The sequence below is a fragment of the Pan troglodytes genome, chromosome 10, assembly GCF_028858775.2.
Source record: "Pan troglodytes isolate AG18354 chromosome 10, NHGRI_mPanTro3-v2.0_pri, whole genome shotgun sequence".
Lineage (NCBI taxonomy): Eukaryota > Metazoa > Chordata > Mammalia > Primates > Hominidae > Pan > Pan troglodytes.
In genome coordinates this window covers 87,203,810-87,222,376 of record NC_072408.2, presented here as the reverse complement: position 1 = coordinate 87,222,376, position 18,567 = coordinate 87,203,810, and the positions used below count along the sequence as shown (strand labels likewise).

The window sequence follows — 18,567 nt, the reverse complement described above, 5'->3', positions numbered from 1 at the left end:
TCGTTCACCAAAATATTTATTGACTCCTGCTATGCATCACACATTGGTCTCAGGAATAGTATATAACAATGACCAAAGTACACAAAACATCTGACTACAGCAAATACGCATGTCAGAGCATTTGCCAAGTGCATTATCTTATGGAATTCTCACAGCAATTTTGTAGAGTAATAAAAATAATCTTCATTTGTCAGATGAAGGAATAGAACCAAAGAGGATAAAGATTTGCCCAAGGTCTCAGAGTAGGGAGTGAAGTCAGAATTCAAAGCAAGGAATCGCAGGGCCATTGTACTATACTGCCTACCACACCTTGTAAAATTACAGATAAACTGAACGTACACATGTATATAAGATTGCATAGCATTAGAAGGCTACCACATGAGGTCTGGAAGGAAGAAACTGTGGACAAATAAAAGGAAATACTGCTTTATTCAGTACATAGTAACTTTGGAACTCCACTCTTAGGGAAAACTAAAAGATTCCTCGATGAAATGGCATAGGGATGTTAGCACTTGTGCATTAATAATAACAATCAAAGACAGTATGTTAAAAGTAACACCGAAAAAGTTAAAGGGAGGTTTCATAAAAAGCTCTGTGTAAGAAAATGTCATTCCCTGCAGATGGGATCAGAGAGGCATCTAGGAAGAAGTGGGATTTGAGCCGGACACCGATGGGCCAATTTTTGCCATTCTTCCACTTTATCATTTAATCCAGATGACAATAGTCACTCTCTGTAACTATGCTGTCCAATATGATAGCCACTTGCCACCTGTCTCTATTATTTATTTTTTTATTATACTTTAAGTTCTAGGGTACATGTGCACAATGTGCAGGTTTGTTACATATGTATACATGTGCCATGTTGGTGTGCTGCACCCATTAACTCATCATTTACATTAGGTATATCTCCTAATGCTATCCCTTCCCATATTTAAAATGTGTTTAGTCTCAATTGAGATGTGTTCTAAGTATAAAACAGACACTAGATTCTGGAGAATTCATATGAAAAAGTGATATAAAAATATCTCATTAATGCTTTTTATACTGGTTACATGTTAACATTTTGAATATATTGAGGTAAATAAAATATATTACTAAAATTAATTTCACTTTTTTACTTTTTAAAATATTTCTACTAGAAATTTTAAATTGTACACATATGCTTCACTTTTGTGGTTCCCTTAATACTGTATTTCTATTGGACAGTGCTGCCTATAATAAAAATATACTCAGGGCTCATAAAAAACAGCTGAAAGGTATAAGAAAGAAAATGGCAAACTTTCATAAATATTCTATGTCAACTACCTTATGTTTTCTAAATTCACAATGAATTCTTTTGGGTCTGAAATATGCAAGCCAATGTTTATTTTCATGCTTGGACTAGACTATGCCTTCAGTTCCATTACAATTCTGAGATTCCTTTTTTTTTTTTTTTTTGAAGCGGAGTTTTGCTCTTGTTTCCCAGGCCAAGGCTGGAGTGCAGTGGCGTGATCCAGGCTCACTGCAACCTCCTCCTCCCAGGTTCAAGCGATTCTCCTGCCTCAGCTTCCTGAGTAGCTGGGATTATAGGCACGTGCTACCATGCCCGGCTTTTTTTTTTTTTTTTTTTTTTTTTTTTTTTTTTTTTTTCATTTCTGTAGAGATGGGGTTTCACCATGTTAGCCAGGCTGGTCTCGAATTCCTGACCTCAGGTGATCTGCCCACCTCGGCCTCCCAAAGTGTAGGGATTGCAGGCATGAGCTACCACACTCAGCCAGTTCTGAGATTCTTTTAAAGGATATAAATCTCTTGGCACGCGCCTGTAGTCCCAGCTACTCGGGAGGCTGAGGCAGGAGAATGGCGCGAATCCGGGAGGCAGAGCTTGCAGTGAGCCGAGATCGCGCCACTGCACTCCAGCCTGGGCGACAGAGCGAGACTCCGTCTCAAAAAACAAAACAAAACAAAACAAATCTCCGCACTCCCATCACTCATGAAAAGAAAGCCAGCAATCTAATACTTTCAGGGAATTAATCACTAGAACACGTATTTGGTGTTCAAATGAATTTCACAGTTTGTCCATACTAATAAATGTTCCTTATCTTTTGAACTCTCAGAATGCTGAGCAAAACAAAATAGGATATCTGTTTTGTAAAGAAACTTGTATTATCAAATTTATTACCAGAATATTGCATGCAAGTATATCACTAAGAGCTAAATTATTCTCCTGAAAAAAAATTGAATTTTTCTTCTCCTGAAAAAACAAAATTGATTGAAGTTAATATATGTGAATCTAGTAAAAATGTAAGATATGTGTGTCCTTACCTTCTCTATAATATAGACTTTAATGACCTTACATGCTGCACAGATGCCATTATTTTACATTGTTAGAGAATTTTTAGAGAGTTTGGGTCTGAGGACCCTGCAGAGCCAAATGGAATTTACACTGCAATAGTAGAATTGATAATACTTGGTGACTGAAGAAGGTATTCGTTTAAGATTGTTCCTTTTTGAAATTTACATTGATGAATCAATCAGATCTTTAACAAATAGTACTCCTTCCTTTTGGTTTTAGGGAAAGAGAGTTATCTGCTCTTCCCAAGGCTAAAGATATTAAGAGGCTTGATCTAACTTCCTCTAGTTCTTTAGAATATAAGCACAATGAGAACAAGAAATTGTTGAAGGAATGAATTTTTTGAATTTGAATGTTGAATTTTTTGAATTTGAATGTTGAATTTTTCAAATGAATAAAACTGTTTTTGTTCTCAAAATCATTCAACTAAGTCTATAGGCATACATAATGCCCTCATTCATTAAAAAAAAAATCTTCCTGTTGCTTATTTCTTCAAATCTTAAATGGTAAGCATGATAATAGAGGCCAACTCCATTTGTTTTGTTTCACTGGATCTGGATTGGCTTTCTATTCCAACCTGGGATAATTACATTCCCTTCTTTGGGAATTTAGGGAGAAATTATCTTTCTTGGTGCCCATTTGTGCTTGGAAGTTGTGTATGGCATTCTTCTACTCACCACATGGATTGCTCAGCAGACAAAGTTGGTCTTCAGAAAAAAAAAAAAAAAAACAAACAATAAGGCCAATAAGCAGAAAGAAGTAGCCAGACAAAAAGAAAATAATCCCTGGGTTCTCAATGACCTTAAAATAGCTGATTCCAATTCTTTCCAACATCCAGTTCTATTGGTCTTCATAAGGGACTCTTGTATTAATATTTTTTCTTTATTGCTTAAACTATTTTAGGTTGTTTTCTGTTATTTGCAACTAAAGTTACCATCTCCTACCACTGGAAATGTTTATTGCTCCCACAGACTACCACTGGCAATGTTTATTGCTCCCACAGACTACTAAGCAATAATGCTATACTAGAAGCATTTCCATTTGCAAACCATAAGATGTAGAGCGAGTATAATTTGTCCTCATGCCCACTGCCAGATTACATTATTAACAAAAAGGCAATGAAAATGTACATATTTACCTGATGAATAACAGACACAGTTGGAAAGTGCTATTTAGGCTAAAAGTCTCCACCCAATTAAATCTCTAGGATGGGACTGAAAGAGCATGTGGCACATCACGTGGCTGTGACTACTGGAGTCTTTTTGCCAGCCCGTGCTGTTACAGGAGCATTATCCTCCAGCACCACCACTCCTTTATTCACTTCCTTGGTACTACGTATGTACTTGTTTATGTCCACCAAAAAACCAACTCCTCGAAAATCAGATATCAGTTTTACACATATTTAAATACTTTCCATAACAACTCTGTACTTTTAAAGAAGTAAATACAATAATTACTTGGGGGAGAAATCCTACATTAACGAAGTGGCACAATAATTTCTAAAACCATTAATGTAAAATGAAGGACAAAAAAAAAGGGGTGAAATAAAGACCTGGATAAACATCAAGATGGTATGAGAGCAGCAGTGTTCTTTACCTGAAACTTTTCAAACCTTCCTTCTGATAGTTTCCAAGACAAACATATCATGTTTTCTTCTTGCCCCCAGATTAGCAAATCTGATGGATCTGGATCTAAAGAAATGAAATAAGACGCTGGGACATCTTTTAAAAGACATTTCTACCACTAAGTTATCTAGGCTGAACCAATAACTTTGACTTTGAAGAGTACTAGATACGATACATAAAACCTAGGCTTATCCAGTCAATTTTAGCACTGTGTGACCATGTGCAAGCTATTTACCCCAAGTCTAGGCTCTCTATATCTACAATGAAAGAGAAAAAAGAATTTCTGGAAAGCCTTTTCCAATAATAAAATTATGGATTTTCACATTTATTTTTCTCACAGCAGAATCCAACTTTAAGTTCTTACAATTGGTATTGTTTACTTGTAATTTATATACTGCATAAAGAAAGAAATATATCTCCCCTCCTTAAGTTCACAGATTCCTTTCCTCTGTAACCACCTTACCTGAGATGGTTCTAGAAGCTTATTTTCCAAATTGGTAACATGCCTCTATTTCAAACCTATATTGCAAATTAAACTATTGCATTGCTTTCCTTTGCTAGAAGAAATGTAATATTAACATTTTATTAAAATAATTTCACCTTAAAAATTCAAATTTTGAATGGGATTTTTTTGCCTCTACTTACATACTGATTTAAGTTTATTAGAATTCATCCCTGTGGTAAATTTAACCTGAATCACTGACTCATACTCTTTTATATTCTATTTTTCTATAATGCACATTCCCTTACAACTAGAATTAATTTATTATCCCATAATATATTTTAACTCTATTTTGTACGTTTATTAATATTCCATCTACTTCCAAATTGACTTGAGGGGACTTGCAAATAAATGAAGGTAACTAAAAAGATAAAAATATCAATAATATACAATAGAAGACAAAAGACAGATTGCAATATGGGAGACATTAAAAAAAGGTTACCAGTCTTGTTTAAGAAAACACAATCAAAAAGGCAACAACATCATGAACTATGGAAAGCGTTATTATTAACCCCAGGTTAGAAATAAGGAACTTGCAGTGCAAACAGAAGACGATTTTCACAAAGTTGCAGAGCTAGAATGGGTAGAGTTAGTCTTTCCTATAACACAGTGGCCTTACCACTGAAGCACAAGGGTTACAAGGTCAGAATTTGATGTCAGAGAAATGTGAATTCAAATTTCTGTCATCTTGTATAAGTGACTGAAATTCTCTAAGGCTCTGTTGTTTCTTCATTTGAAAAACGTGTAAAAAAATATACATCTCATTATGATTGGTAGAATAAAGGTTGTCATTCATAATGAAGCGATATAAAGCATAGAAAATGCTTAGCAGAGTACCTGATAAAGGCTCTCAATGTGATGCAATCAATGTGATGATGACAATGGTGATGATGATGGTGACAATGAGAACAACAACACCCAAATCTAAGCAGCAACTAAGCTTTCACTGATATATAATAATGAGCTATCTTTTTTAAAAAATTGAAAACTTTTCTCATCTATTTCTGATATTTCTTCTAATGGTCTTTATGAGAGGCAGCAGGGTCATATCAGCTTTAGATACCCGGGATAAAATCTCACCTTCAACAATGAGTTATGAACACCTCTAAGCCTTAACCTACATTTTGAGTAGCCTGCAGAGATTTGATGCAGTGACTAAAGCACATAATATCACGCTGGAGTATAATCATACCTCAATTTGTTGAGTTTATTTCAAAGAATTGATTTGACCATTGCTGCATTTTAAGTGCTTCCCTTCCTTTGCACTGCAACTTCTGAGATCAAGCCTCTTCTCATAACTAAGAGAACTTTGGTACTTGAGCACACTTTCATAGGACTGGGCCCCACAAGTGAAAGGACTCTGAAATAGCTACACATGTTCAGAGCAAGCATATATGTCAAGTTACACTAATAAGGTCAGAAGAGGCAAAGAGAACCCAAATAATTCAATCAAAAAGACAGTATTTTTTAATAAAAAAGTCTATTTTTTTATACCCCAAGTTTATTTTCATAAAATGTTAATATAGCCCAAGTACTAGAGAAATATTATTTCATGACAATAATACCTTAGGGTTTTAGAGTACTTTACACTTTCAGGAAGAGTTTCACATTTCACTTTAGTAACAGGTTATTTTACCTAGGCAGGAATAATTATTCTCATTTCCTAAGTGAGAACACAGTTGTTTTGCCTAAGGTCACATAATTAATAAGTGACAGAGGCAGGAATATATCTCAGACATTCTCCCTGTAAATGCAATGCTCCTTCTCTTCCAGCATATCACAAACCACTTCCTAGTCATTCATTTCTAATTAGGCATTGTCCTCAAATACAACCATTTCTCTCTTCTTTTTACCCATGAAAAGTTAATTAAATATAAAATGAACTTACAAGTGCTAACCATGAGGACAGTAGGATGGGTTCTTTTCAGTCCCTTGTTAGTCATAATACTAATTAAAAAGTCAGTCCCTGGAGAAAGGCTATTAAATGTGAATGTCCTACAGGTTAAACAAAAGTGACACATTAAAACATTTAGCTCAGACACATTTGGAGAACTCCATTTTCTCACCTGCAGAAAAATTTTTATATGTTTCATTTTTAAAGTAACTATCATGAAAATAATTTGCTGTGCTTAAGCACAAATGGTCAATTAAAAATCATATCTTCTTACACAGAGAAATTTTAAGTCAAAAAAGAATATATCATACATATGATAATATTCTGAATTCATTATTATTTATTTTCAGAAATAATTTGTTACAATATGTCAGACTTAGTTATTCTGATCACACTGTAGTCCAGAAATTATCTTGCAAAATTTTCTCATTTCTGTTTATATTTTCCCATTAAGACAGCTTTCTAAAAACATATATAAAACATTAATTTGTGTTCCATGTAACTTGACATAATTTCTTTTCAATATTTTCATACCTTTGAGTGGAGGGCAGAATTTCTTCTCTCATTAAGCTTTCACTGGATATTGAAATAATATATCCATCCAGAAGACTTCTAGCTGAAGGCCAGCTAACAGTTACTGCATTTGGGTCTCTGCTATGTTTCATAAATTCAGCTGCACTTGGGGCTATATCATTTAAGACAGACAGTAAGATAACATTTTCCATAGCACAAAGCACCTGCCAGCCCTGAACCGCCTTCAGGAATTGACTCTATGCAAACCCTGAGGGTAACCAAGGCACTCCTTTTTCTTAAAATTTAATTTGATTTAATTTAATTTTAAGTTCCAGGATACAGGGGCAGGACGTGCAGGTTTGTTACATAGGTAAACATGTGTCATGGTGGTTTGCTGCACGTATCAACCCATCACCTAAGTATCAAGCCCCACAAGTATTATTTATCCTGATGCTCTCCCTCCCCCACCTCTGTGACAGGCCCCAGTGTGTGTTGTTCCCCTCCCTGTCTCCATGTGTGCTGATTATTCAGCTCCCACTTATAAGTGAGAACATGCGCTGTTTGGTTTTCTGTTCCTGTGTTAGTTTGCTGAGGATAATGGCTTCCTTTTATTCTACCTGCTAGATATGAGAAGTTACATGTATTGTTTAAAAACAGCCAGAATTATTTTAAACTTTGAAATAAAATACATGTGTGCTTTAAGTGTACAAAATGTGTCCCAGTAGCATTGTACTCAAAATGTCCCTGGCCTCTAAAATGCAGAAAGTAGATCATACCTTAGTCTTGTGTAACCACTGACTTCAGAAATATTTAATTATTTTTAGGACTCATCCTAATTAAATACCAAGGAGTGCCAAGTCTAATTAGCAGGAAAGTTAATTGCAATCTGAATATGAAATGCCTCCCTTCTTTCCTGAGGAAAAAAAGTTAAATTAAATAGTGTATAATGGGCATATTGTTTTCTCTTTAAAATTCTCCCATATATGAGAAAAGAATCAAATTGTGAAGATATTCTCTCAATCTCATTCTTTCTTATTACATTAAAAGAATACCAGACATGGCCAGGTTCTAAATATATAAATCAATGTACCCATTGCATCAACATCAAGAATAACTAACATAGTTTAGTAGAATAGTTGACAATTTTACTTTACTAGATACGACAGCTTATACAGTTGCATGCATCCTTCCCAGTCATCCTTTATTTCATATGATTACCATGGGATATATCACCATCTGCCTTTGGGAATAAAATGTTTACACTGGCAAGGTGGCACTTCATTGGAAAATGGGGTAATTAAATCACAAATGGAAACTCTGGCCAGACCATAAGCAGTTAGCAATGCTACCATCTGACAATACATACTTAAAAGGATGTTGTGATAACCCATACCAAGGAAAAAGAAAAAGATACAAGAGACAATGCCCATAAAGAAAACCTGGGAGGAATGAAGTACTTACTAATCTTCCCTTAAAGGACCAAGGAAATATCTGAACATGAAAGAAACTCCTAAGGTGCCTACATAGGCGGCAACCTGTCTGTATTTCTTTTATGTTAGCAGTAATGTCTTTAAAACCTTCTTTTTCAGCCCGAATAGAAAAGGTGTACACTGTGGCAGGATCCAGGTTAGAGAATATTGCTGTTTCTTGAACTACCTTCTGAACCTATCAATCCAAAAGAATACATTATCAAGTATGTGTTTAAGAAAAGCTCCACAACTGAATACAATTGGGAATTATTTAGTTTCACTACTATCCAATGTAAGAATGCAGTAATGTTGGTTTCAGCATGAAACATTCAAGTTTAATTCCTCCAAGAGCCCTTTATAACGTACCATGAAAGCAGCAGCATAGTTTATGCATGTGATTTCATAATGCTGGAAATTCCCATCAACTCAATTCCAGAGAATCTCTATAGAAGAATCTGTAACTTTGCCTTCATGGATATTCAGTGGTGCTTCCAGACCTATCCAAACACACAACAAACTTAAATTCCTCTTGGAAATTTCCTAATTGTTTTTTTTAACTTATCCCTTAAAAGGGAATAAAAAACATAATAATGTCAAAAAGAACAATAGTTTATTAATTAATCTATGCCTCTATCCTAATTAAAAATAGTTGTTTACACATTCAATGACAGTTTATAAAATACGGTAATCAGTTCCAATACTGAAAGCCATTGCAAATACCATCACATACAGCTAATTTTGGTGCTGCAGCAAAAAACCACATAGGAACAAATTCACTGAAGAAAATACACAATATTCAAGGAAACAAAAAGATTAAAACTATTAGCATAAGCTGAAAAGACAACAGAGAAAGAAATATGAATTTTAGACAAGTAAGTGAAAGAATCCCCTTTGTATCAAATATTTGCTGAAGCTAAAAATAAATTGTATCTGATGAGTGTTAATGTTTCTTTTTCCCATTTTGAAGATTTAATCTAGCATAAGAAAAAATTATTTCAGAAAATGGGGAAAATGGCAGCTTTAAACTATCATCTTATATATTGATTTATTTTGCTGATTGATATCACAATATTGATGTATTTAGATAATCATGTAGTAATTTTGTTTAAAGACAATAACTGCCAAATATAAAGACTGTAGCCTATAATGATTTATAAAGTAATGAAGACAGGCAGAGAATACAGATATAAAAAGTACATAGAAATTGAAAGCAAAAATAAAATATAAATAGGTATTGAAATTATTGTAAATATGCTAAAATGCTGTCAAAATAATGTGATTTCTGACATCAGTTTGGGAGTATTTTATAGACAAGTTGAATTTCAACGGAAATGGAAAGGTTACAATTTGTGAGGGAAAAGATACATGGTAGCCTAATGACCTAGGTGGATATATATATAGACAGGAAGAGCAAATAATGAGGGCACTGGACATGTTATAAGTCAGAATTACGTTTTTAGGACTCCATGTGATTTTGGTTTGTATGGCATTTATTACTCTTCATCATTAATTTCGACATATACTGGATGGATATTTTAGGTAAATTGTATGTGTTCCGCATGTTCAATATTAATATATGCAGAATTTTTAAGTGATTTAAAGAGAAGATAAAACAATATGAATCTAAAAATGCAACTATTTATATAAACAAACACACAGCACATATATCTAATAACAAAAATTAATTTTAAATATTCAAAAAGCTTAGGAAAATATGCACTTTTTTCCAGACAAATGTCAGTATGGGAATAGCAAGCACAGTCTTAGATCACGTGCTCTAAGATATTGTCAGGTCTCCTAGGCTCAAAAATAAAATTTTGTTCTCATAATTGGCTTAAAATTAGTCACATTCCTTGCTCTTTGATTAAGTCATTCAAAGTTCTGGTTAAAATGCAAGCATTTCTTTTTGTGAAAGGACAGATAAAAAAAATTATTCACAGAGTTTCAGCTTCACATAGATTTAGCTCTACCTATACACAGGTAATTAAAGATCTGGCTCAATAGTGAGGCATTTAAAATTACCTTAAAAGATTCTTGAAAATGATTACATTAAACTAAGTGTAGACACCCATTTGAAATGGTACACAAAATTGAAATCAAGAAAAAGCTTTGCAAGTCTTAAAATACGTTTTTACTGCAGGCACTTAATACCTATCACTTAATTTAGTCCCAGTGATAATGGAAACAAAGAAATTATATTCTGTGTCTGGAGCTAAATTGTCAACAGTTATTTTATTACCCATGGTGTAAAGCCATGGTCACATTTGCCCCTCCTTCAATTACAATATGTAGTCCATCAAACACTTCAACATTGGGCATTTGAACAAATAAGATTACAGAGGTACTACGACTTTCATAGGGGATAACAATCCAGACTGGTTTGGGTTCTGAAAGATAAAAACGAGATTTATAATTAGTACCTTTTAAAGGTCAATCATATTTCTCTGCATTTTATCTAGCATGTTCCAGAATTTGTGAGAATATAAATGTTTATGCATTAAACTTATGTCTACTATGTTAGCATTAGACAGAGAAAAAAGGTAGATTCTCTGACAGGCTATACATACATATATACTGAAAGTACATAATTAACTTTCATTTATTCATTATCAATAACAATCGCAAGAAACACAAATCTGAGATTTTTTTCATTTTTTTTACCTTTTAATCTATTTATTAAGTAAATGTTTTTGAGAACCTATATACAAGGATTAGTGCTCAAATAAAGTAAATAAGGCCAGGTTCTTGCTTTCAAAGAGTTCTCAATCTCAGGAAAGAGATTTGTAGATTATTAACTAGAATCTTAAATAGACCTGAGCTAGTGACATGAAAGAAACTTGCTTAGAACAGAGGAGGAAATCACCAATGTCAGCAGAAATAATTGGGGAAGGCTTTCCAGAGTTAAAGATGTTTTATCTGAGTCTTGAAAGAGTACAAGTTTACCAGAAACAGTACATGTGAAGGGGAAAAGGGAGTAATGAAGGAATTCCAGGAAAAAAAGAAAATCAGGGGCAAGGCATAGAAACCAAAAAGCACATTGTCATGTGTTCAAGGAATACCAAGTTCTTTTAGCCCTTTAATAGCAGGGTATTCTTTGGCAAGTTACTTAGCCACTCTGCCTTGGTCTTCTTCTCTAAAATGAGAAGGAGACTAGCATCTACATTGCAGAGTCACTGTGCTGATTACCTAAGAAATTGCATTCATATATAAAGTACTTAGAGTAGTGTCAGGCATGCAGCAGGCACTCTGGGTGGTTAAAAGACAGGCTGCATGGGAGGAATGAGACTGGGCATACAAGGGCCACCTCTGAGGCTGAATGTGTCTGTAAGGGGCTTTGCATGCCAAGCTATGGAGGTCAGACTGTATCCTGGAGGCAACAGGGATTTTGAGCAGGCATGTAATTTCATTTTTAGAAACACATTTTTGGCAACAGTTTGGAGGAAGGATTCATTTACATTTTACACTCTCCTTGACCTCTGCTAAAGATTTTGATTGTACCTCAATTCTCTACTGTGCTATTTAAAGCAGATTTAAAATTTGAGATAATTTCTAGTAACATTATTTCTTTCTCAGGTCAATTTTAATTTCAATTCGATTTGTGGGTTATGGGGATAGCATCCAATATTTCCTTAAGCCTGCATTTCTCCCAAGCAGATATCTTCTCCTAAAATATACAATCTGAAAATGAATTTTTTCCCTCCAGAGCATAATTAGATGGCCTTTCCTTTTCAGTTTTATTTGTGACATCTGGTTTGATACAATGGAAGTTGTTCCAAGTTACTGTTAAATATTTGATAATGTTATTCTGCTACTTTACCCAGAGCCAGTACTTTAGGAAAGAATGTCCACACACACCTATAATGAGAATTTCAGAACATAAAATCAGTGCATTAGCTCCACAAATTTTTGTGAGCTGGAACTTGCAAACTTTTTGCCTTTTCAATTCTTGCTGGTGATGAGGAAATGTTCAATAAATGAACCATAACCAGTTCCATATGGTGTACTACTGGGTTTCGAGGCAGTTTTATCATAGTTTTCCTTCTCCAGTTATATTATGTTAACTTTTATTTTTCTGTCATCACTAATATTTTCTGTGGGTTTTCTCTTTAAATTCTGCATAGCCCCCTTCAGTTACAAAAGTCCTACAGTAACTATGACTTTCCCAAGACAAGAGTAACATCCCACACATATCTAATACATCTGAATCTGTGGACAATGATCTATGAAATCTTCCAAGTATGGCTTAAGCAGGAATTAAAAGATCTTGGGATGGTAAATGAGTGACAAGTATAATCATAGAACCAATTCACTTCCATGTTCTTGGGCACTGAAGACATTTTCTAAAAAGAGAGGTGACTTTAAATAGGCATGGTCTAATGTAGGTTCTAAAAGTATGTAAAAATCAATGTCATCCCCTCTAGTGAGTAAGCATGGGATTTTCCATCATTTCCACCTGTCCTAGAAAATAAGCCAAGCTGTGTCATGCATGACACTATAATCACCAAGGCTGGAAAGGTGTAGAATAGGACAGAGTTCTGTCCTGTCTTAAAAATTATATCCTGATCTGGAAAAATCATATGAGAAAAGATTTCACAAAAAAAAGAATAAAAGAAACATATTGCCACATACTGGGGACTTTCGTCAAGTTTCTACCTCGGACTGTGATTTCTATCCTTATCCGCTCTCCTGTAAAAGCTTTATCAAAAGAAGTGGTAAGATCAGGGGCTATACAAGATTTTTTTTTCAGTATGAGGTGAACTGAACTAGGCCAATTTCAAAGCCTTTTATTATAGGCAAGGTAGAACAAAGTCTGAGGGATGCTCCTATCATAAAATGTATTCTCCTGTGTCAAGAGGGGAAAAAGGAAATTCAAACACCAACTCTCCAATAGCTCCTTTTCCCTCAAGAAAACCTGGGTATAGTTAATTCCTCCAACAAAGAGAGATCACACAGACTGCTGAAATGGCTTTACTTCCCACTATGCATGGCCATAGCTCCCCAAGGCCACCACTCCACTCCTATTGAGAAATAAAAATCACAACACACACTGTCATAGCACTTATTTGGTGCCAGGCACCAAGTCCTTAAATTACTTTACTTTCATAAAACAGATAAGATTATGATTATTATTCCCATTTTAGAGAGAAAGAAGCCGAGGACCAAAGGGCCTGAGTGACTTTGCAAAGGATGTAAGAAGCTGCTAAATCATGGAGCTGGAATACAAACCCAGGCAATTTGGTTCCATGGTCTGTGCTCATAAGCACTGCCTTCTTCCTAAGGGCGCATTTTATGGTTCAGGTGCACAATCATAGCTAGAGATCAAGTTCTGCTGGTTATGTTCAGGACAAATTAGAGAGAGGCACAGACAGATAAGTTTCAAAGGGGAAAGGGAAAAAAAAGTATGTGTAAATTATATTTTCTTCTACGTGCCCATAAAAGGCAAATGCCTCTCTTGCTTGACTATTTCAAAGTATATGGCAGAGAGAGAAATACAATGTGGTAAATTATATGTATCAATAAATATCTGTTGAATGAATGCATGCAAAAAAACTTGTTCCTATGCACCTTGGGACAGGTTACTATTTGCTTTAGGATTTTTGAGGCAATACAAATGATGCCTGATAAATAATCTGGTGATGCTAAATCTGATAGCAAGCCTACGAACTGGATAGAACACCCACGAGAAATAGTGGAGTGCTTGAAGGAATTAAAGATAATTACCCACAAGGAAAGAAAATATAGGAACCAGGGACACCTTATGAATGTCTCTAAACATTTGCAGCCTGTCGTGTGAACCATAGATTGGGTTTGCTTTGTGATGTTCTAGAGAGTAGACTAGGTCCATGATGGGGAAAATTTTGGAAATGAATTACAGAAGCCCTGAATGACCAGAGACACTGTCCTGGGAATTATATATCACATGAGAGCATTGGCAAGATCTCTGTCCTAACTTCAAACCCCAGAATGCTATTCTTCTTAGGATTTGCATGTTAATATGTGTTTCTGCATCCATGTTGAATACCAGTTTGACAAACAATTGAATTACATAGAGCTAGGAACTCTATTTAGGCTGGAGATATGCAGCTGAACAAGATTTCACAAGAGCTCTAGAAACAGAGGCAAAACAAGTTTACATTTTAGATGGCAGATGGATGAAATATGCTAAGTACCCTAGAGGCAAAGAATTATGAGGCTTTTGATTTTGACCTGGAAGGAAATTTAGAAATAATATATTAAATGTCTCAAGTTTTTGAGAAAGAAAACAGACCCTGGGATAACATGGGGACATTCTCTAACCTCAGACTGCTAAAACATGAACTAAGGAGAAAAATCATTTTCCATCTTCACAGTTTACTCCTACTGCTATGCCAATAATTATTTAGTGGGTTGTTTTATAGGCATTAAATAATTCTTCTTGGTAATATCTCTTTCTTAGTTTTCTCTTTTATAACTACTTCTTATTATAATTATCTTTAGGTAGTTTTCTTAGAAATTTAAGCATGGAAGTTCCAGACATAAATTTAGTTTTAGTCTTTGGATGATAAAATAGGAAGATCTAGCACTGGTTGAGTGTGGACATTATCATTGCATAATTTTTTGGACCAATTTTTTTTTTCAGCTTGAATGACTGTAAGGTCCAATAATTTTCTCTTCTTCAGTGTCATCACCAAGCACCCAAATTACTCAAGTTAAAAGCCTAAGTTTCTCCCTTTCTTCATTCATTGCAAGCAGCCCATCTTGGACTTCCTACTTCCAGGGATTAAATTATCAATCTTGAATCTATTCATGACTTCACTTGGATCTGATATGGATTTAATCTGAATGTAGATCTCATGGCCATCTTGTGAAGGTTCCCACTGAAGAATTATATGGTCTTCTCCCACATCTTCAGGTTTTACATAAACTTTCTGAGGTGGATTAATACCTTAAGTAAACAAATAAATACATACACACATCTTAGCTTATTAGTTAGCATTATTCATGCTATTGAGTGAAAATAATTCAATATTAATGTTCAAAGTAAATTTTACAGTTTGTTATGTCAACATGTCTTTAAAAGCACTCAAGTTTTGAGAAAAGTGTATTCTTCTTATTACTATGCAAAATTTATTAAAATGGTTAAACGTAAAAATTACAAGTCAAGGGGAAACAAATATAATCCTCAAGTGTTTGGCAAATTCTTCATACTTTCAAGAGTGCCATCAGAGTAATGTTCCCATTATTGAGATTATTCATGTTTTAATCAAATATACATGGGCACCTACCAAGTGCCAGGCACTCTTCTAGGCAGGTAGAGTACATCAGTAAAAACTAAAGATCCTTGTCCTTATGGAGTTCATATTCTAATAGGTGGAATAGATAATAGCAATACATAAAATAAGTACGTATGTTATATAGAACTCCAGAGGTGATAAGTGCTGCAGAAAACGTAAAAAGTAACCAGGGTGAGGGAGATGAAGAGTGTGGTGGCTTTAAGGAGGAAGTTGTGGTATGAAGTAGGGATTTCAGGGCAGATGTTTTTCAAAAGATAGGGTTTTCAGCAAAAAGGTGAAGGAGATTGGAGAGTTAGACATATGGATTTCTGGAAGAAGAGTATTAAAGCTGAAGAAACAGCTAAGTAAAATCCCTAAAGTGGGAGCTTATCTGGTGTGTTCAAGGGTGGAAGGAAAGCTAGAATGAATGAAGGAGAGAATAAGATGAGGTCAGAGGCAAATAGAAAGCCAGTTCATGCAAGTCCTCAAAGGCGTTTGCTCCAAGTCAAATGGGTAGCAACTACTGAGTTATATGCAGATGCATGATCATTCCTATTTTTAAAGACTCCTTGGGCCGTGACATTAATAACAGACCACATGGAGGGCCAGTGGTAGAAATAGGGAGCCAGCCCAATAATCCAGGTGAGGTGGAATGGTTGCCTGGATGAAAACAGCACTCAGGGAGGTGGGGAGATGTAGTGTGACTCTGGATTTATTTTGAAGACAGAACAAACAAGATTTCTTGACAGGTTGGGAATGGGTTGTGAGAGAAACAGAAGAGTCAAGAACAACTTCAAGGCTTTTGACTAAACAACTGGATGAATAAAATTACCATGAACTGAGAAGGGCTGTGGATAAAGCAGATTTGGGTAGAAACACCTGGAGTTCAGTTTTGGGCATGTTAAATTTAAAACATCTCATAGATAACCAAATGAGCAATAATGCATACGCAGTTAGATGTTTGAATGTGGAGTTTGGGACAAAAGTCTAGGCTTTATATAAAGTTATATAGAGATATAACTTTATGAGTCATTGACATATAGATGTCTTTAAAGTTTCAGAGCTGGTATTTATTATAAAACAGTTGTAACTTTATACTACTTTTCTGATTTTTGAAAGGTGTGATATTTATTAGAAATATAGAGGAAATTAGCAGGTTATGCTCACTGTTCGTGCATAATATCATTGGAGAATCTTCTTGATACTTTATAATAATAACTGAAGATGATACTTCAGCCTATTTCCTTGCACTGTTTCCTTGAATACCAAGCCTTCTGATTTTTTTCCTATCGTACAGTTTTCTGGAAATTGTAAATGTTTTCCTTATAGTATTGTTTATCCTATAGTATGTTTTTCCTGATCTTTTAATAGTTCTCAGCTACAATAATCATTGGTTCATATCTCTAAGGATAATTATGCAATTTTAAACTTTTTAGTAGTTTTACTTTAAAAATCTTTAAAGAATTCTCTATGATTTTTATAGTTTGCCGAAACTATTATTTGAACTTTTATCCATTTTAAAGTTGACTTCTTTATCAGTACAATTTAATATCACATTTTAACTTCTCAGGAAAATATTCTGGGTGGAACCCTTAGTCTGCATCCCATATCTTAATTTCACAAAATTGTAGCTGATGTTTAAATTAATTATTTATGTAAAATTATCAGAAAATGCCAGAGTAATTCAATTAGAAACACTATCCAATAAGATTCCAGGGTGAAACAACTTTAGAAAATTATTCTTATATTCTTGCAAAACCTAAAAATCTATTTAAACATTTACTGCAATGGAGGACTTAGATGTAATCTACCGAATGCCACATATAAGCAGAGATTGAGGAAACACTGGGATTTGGTGGGTCTGTGATAGCGCTGAATTTGCTTACAAAATTGTCTGTGCATGTATTTGCATTTTCATAAGAGTTAATTTTTTAAAAATTCTCAAGAGGCTCCATGACCCCAAAAAGGTTCAGTGTTACCAAATAATATATACTCCAGAGTATGTATCAAGGGTGTTCACATTCTGTGCCTAGCTTACATTTTCTAGACTCTCCCTACATGCCCCTCTGTTCTCTAGCCATTCCTAATGTTCAAATGTTAGTGTCCTCAAAAAGGCTTCTCTAGCTTTCCTAGGTCAGCTTTGTTGAATGTCTTTTCTCTGTCCTTTGCCTAGGCACATGCTGCTTGCTCTACCTGCAGCATCTTTCTGCCTCCCTACTGTCACCTGCTGGCTAATTTCTACTCCTTCATGATTAAGCCCATCACTTACCCATGACCATCGGCACCCTGAGTTTGGGCTAACTGATCCTTCTCTATGTTCCCATAGTATCCACAGCATAACTACTCTAATGGCAATTATAATGTGGCACTATCACTGTTAACTTATTTGTCTCATTCTTACTGAGACTAGGTCTTCTTCATCTTTGTATCTCTAGTGCCTAGCTCAGTTCCTGATACTGAAAAATAATTCGTTGAGTGAATAATGAATGAAAAAAAGAATAATTCCTCAAGCTTAAGAGAGTAAAGGAACACTGGATTACTAAGTCCTGGACATGCACTGGTATATCAGCTTACAGTAAAAATACACAGCAAATGACTCCCCAAAAAATTAAAAGTGCAGACTCACATTGTACCTTTTATGAAATAAATAGGTATATTTCCTAGAAGATTTTAAGTCGACTTCAAAATTAATAAATCTGTGAGAAATCCTCCTAGTCCATCTGTCAATTAAAAATGAAAGCACCTTCCTAAAGTGTAAAGGACCCAACAAACCAAGCATTTGCCAATGGAAGGATACTTTGTCTGAGTTTGGGGAAGAGAAAACACCTGCTACTATCCAATTGGAAAAATATTTTTATTAGGATTTGCAATACTGAATACTTATATGTTAAGCATTGGCTTTTAGTAAGCATTAAATTGTATCTATTATTGTTATTATTTTCAAAGAATCTTAAATATTCCCAATAAGTATAGGAAGGTTAA

General features: G+C 34.7%; 1 protein-coding gene across 4 annotated transcripts in view; it reads right to left on the bottom strand.

Annotated features, from left to right (window-relative positions):
• Window positions 1-1,563: 1,563 nt before the first annotated feature.
• Window positions 1,564-18,567, bottom strand: part of LOC100615245 (uncharacterized) — a 31,348-nt gene continuing 14,344 nt past the window's right edge. For 3 of the 4 annotated variants that reach the window (XM_016923916.3, XM_016923918.3, XM_016923915.3), the window contains one exon: window positions 10,629-15,257. In XM_016923916.3, coding sequence (XP_016779405.2) covers window positions 15,052-15,257 — 206 coding nt within the window. In that variant the 3' untranslated portion in view covers window positions 10,629-15,051. Of the gene's footprint in view, window positions 6,452-6,884; window positions 15,258-18,567 lie in introns of those variants that run through there. The other variant, XM_016923917.4, reaches the window with a different exon arrangement.